Source organism: Oncorhynchus tshawytscha, linkage group LG06 (assembly GCF_018296145.1).
Source record: "Oncorhynchus tshawytscha isolate Ot180627B linkage group LG06, Otsh_v2.0, whole genome shotgun sequence".
NCBI classification, from domain to species: Eukaryota; Metazoa; Chordata; class Actinopteri; order Salmoniformes; family Salmonidae; genus Oncorhynchus; species Oncorhynchus tshawytscha.
This window is the reverse complement of record NC_056434.1, coordinates 79,611,073-79,614,296: the sequence shown is the minus strand read 5'-3', so window position 1 is coordinate 79,614,296 and position 3,224 is coordinate 79,611,073. Positions and strand designations below refer to the sequence as shown.

The 3,224-nt window shown below is 41.2% G+C and overlaps 1 protein-coding gene across 1 annotated transcript; it reads left to right on the top strand.

The window, feature by feature from the left end:
- Positions 1–688: 688 nt before the first annotated feature.
- LOC121846726 (stonustoxin subunit beta-like) lies at positions 689–1,888 on the top strand. Its single transcript, XM_042323705.1, has 3 exons — positions 689–740; positions 920–966; positions 1,342–1,888. The coding sequence occupies exons 2-3, from the start codon at positions 945–947 to the stop codon at positions 1,875–1,877; spliced, it is 558 nt and encodes a 185-aa protein (XP_042179639.1). The 5' UTR covers positions 689–740; positions 920–944; the 3' UTR covers positions 1,878–1,888.
- Positions 1,889–3,224: the final 1,336 nt, after the last annotated feature.

Below are 3,224 nucleotides of genomic sequence, written 5' to 3'. Positions count from 1 at the left end.
GCAGCCAAGAGGCCCATGATCACTCTGGATGAACTGCAGAGATCTACAGCTGAGGTGGGAGACTCTGTCCATAGGACAACAATCAGTCGTATATTGCACAAATCTGGCCTTTATGGAAGAGTGGCAAGAAGAAAGCCATTTCTTAAAGATATCCATAAAAAGTGTTGTTTAAAGTTTGCCACAAGCCACCTGGGAGACACACCAAACATGTGGAAGAAGGTGCTCTGGTCAGATGAAACCAAAATTGAACTCTTTGGCAACAATGCAAAACGTTATGTTTGGCGTAAAAGCAACACAGCCCATCACCCTGAACACACCATCCCCACTGTCAAACATGGTGGTGGCAGCATCATGGTTTGGGCCTGCTTTTCTTCAACAGGGACAAGGAAGATGGTTAAAATTGATGGGAAGATGGATGGAGCCAAATACAGGACCATTCTGGAAGAAAACATGAAAAGATATGGAACGTTTCAGGACGTATCTGAATATGTTGAAAAAATATACTGCCACTATTTTCACCACCAAAGAATATCAGTGTGGTTTTAATATGATTTGACTCTTTGCAGGCTGTCAGGCTGTCTAGTCACAGAGGAAGGCTGTGCTTCTCTGGTCTCAGCTCTGAGGTCAAACCCCTCACACCTGAGAGAGCTGGACCTGAGCTACAATCACCCAGGAGACTCAGGAGTCAGACTGCTCTCTGCTGGACTGGAGGATCCACACTGCAGACTGGAGAAACTCAAGTATGTTGAGCGTTTATGTCAATGTTCATATCAGACATGTTTGACTTATCAGGCTAGTTAAGACAAACATTCTGACCACCACTTGGACAAAGATATATGCTGACTGTGTGTGTGTGTGTGTGTGTGTGAGTTGACGTCTATCCGTCAGTGACTGTCTATTCTTCTGCTTACCGCTACAGTGTGGAACATGGTGGAGAGAACAGAATGAAACCTGGACTTAGAAAATGTGAGTGTTGACTGCTGTGATGAATATGACTAAGAATAAGTCTTAATTCAAGTTAAGTCAAAGTCAAAGACCACCATCATTACTGACTTGGTCGTATTAAATATCAGCTGTAGTTCTACAGAAGCAGAATTCAGGGACACCAAAGTTTACAAAGAGTTGATTTGACAATGTGTGTGTGTGTGTAATTATTGTTAATTAGTGTGTTTTATATTACCATACAGTATAATATATGATCATTCAATAAGTCTCAAGTTACCTTAACTTCTCCTTTTGATACCTAGAAACATCTACATTAAATGAATTAGTGAAAAGTGAGTTAACATTCTAATGTGAATGATGATGATTTCTAATATTGTGTCTGGTTTCATCCATCAGATGTCTGTGATCTCACACTGGACCTAAACTCAGTAAACAGACGCCTCTCTCTGTCTGAGGAGAACAGAAAGGTGACATGGAGGAGAGAGAAGCAGCCGTATCCTGATCACCCAGAGAGATTTGAGGACTGTAGACAGGTGCTGTGTAGAGAGGGTCTGACTGGGCGCTGTTACTGGGAGGTAGAGTGGAGTGGGATAATGGGGGCTGTTATAGGAGTGACATATAAAGGAATCAACAGGAGAGGAGGGGATAATGACTGTAGGCTTGGATGGAATAACAAGTCCTGGAGTCTGTACTGCGATGACAACAGTTACATTGCCTGTCACAATAATAATTCCACTACCATAGATGTCCCCTCCTCCAGCTCCCACAGAGTAGGAGTGTATCTGGACTGGCCAGCCGGCACTCTGTCCTTCTATAGAGCCTCCTCTGACACACTGACCCACCTGATCACATTCACCTCCACATTCACTGAGCCCCTCTATCCAGGGATTGGGGTTTGGGGTGATGACTCCTCAGTGTCTCTCTGTCAGTGATACACACACACGCACCCACACACACACTGGACACACACACACACACACACACACACTGGGCAAACACACACACACACACACTGGACAAACACACACACACTGGACACACACTCACTCTGGACACACACACACACTGAACAAACACACACACACACACACACACACACACACACTGGACAAAACACACAGACAAACACACACTGGACACAAAACACACACACACTGGACAAACACACACACACACAATAACACAAACACACACACACTGGACACACACTGGACAAACAAACACACACACACACACACTGGGCAAACACACACACACACACACACTGGGCAAACACACACACACACACACACACACACTCGACACACACACACACACACTCTGGACAAACACACTGGACAAACACACACACACACTGAACAAACACACTGGACACACACACACACACTGGACAAAAACACACTAGACAAACACACACTGGACTCACAAACACACACAGGACACACACTGGACAAACACACACACACTGGACTGGACACACACACTGGACTGGCACACACACTGGACAAACAAACACATACACACAAACAAACACACACACTGGACACACACTGGATAAACAAACACACACACACACTGGACAAACAAGCACACACATACACACACACACTGGACAAACACACACACACACACTGGACACACACACACTGGACTCGCAAACACACACTGGACACACATGTTGAATAACAAATTGTACAATTATATATATATATATATGCTCCATAGTTGTACATGTAAACAAGGATATATTGTACTTTTTATCATTAAACATACTTGAAACAAGAAAAAGCCTGTTACTGAAAACATTGTGCCTCACAATATAGTGATTTTATGTCAGGTTGACGTTAAGGGAATTTTTATCAATGATGACTAATTATGTTTACATTTCAATCAGGACTGACTAATCAGAATACTATTATACTATCATGTTACTGTATATGTACTAATCAGAATACTATTATGTTACTGTATATGTACTAATCAGAATACTATTATGTTACTGTATATGTACTAATCAGAATACTATTATGTTACTGTATATGTACTAATCAGAATACTATTATGTTACTGTATATGTACTAATCAGAATACTATTATGTTACTGTATATGTACTAATCAGAATACTATTATGTTACTGTATATGTACTAATCAGAATACTATTATGTTACTGTATATGTACTAATCAGAATACTATTATGTTACTGTATATGTACTAATCAGAATACTATTATGTTACTAATGTATTATGTTACTAATCAGAATACTATTATGTTACTG

Coding starts and splice junctions, on each gene's coding strand:
- LOC121846726 (XM_042323705.1), top strand. CDS start 945: ATGAAACCTGGACTTAGAAAAT. Junction 967..1,341: donor GAAACCTGGACTTAGAAAAT/GTGAGTGTTGAC, acceptor TTCATCCATCAG/ATGTCTGTGATCTCACACTG.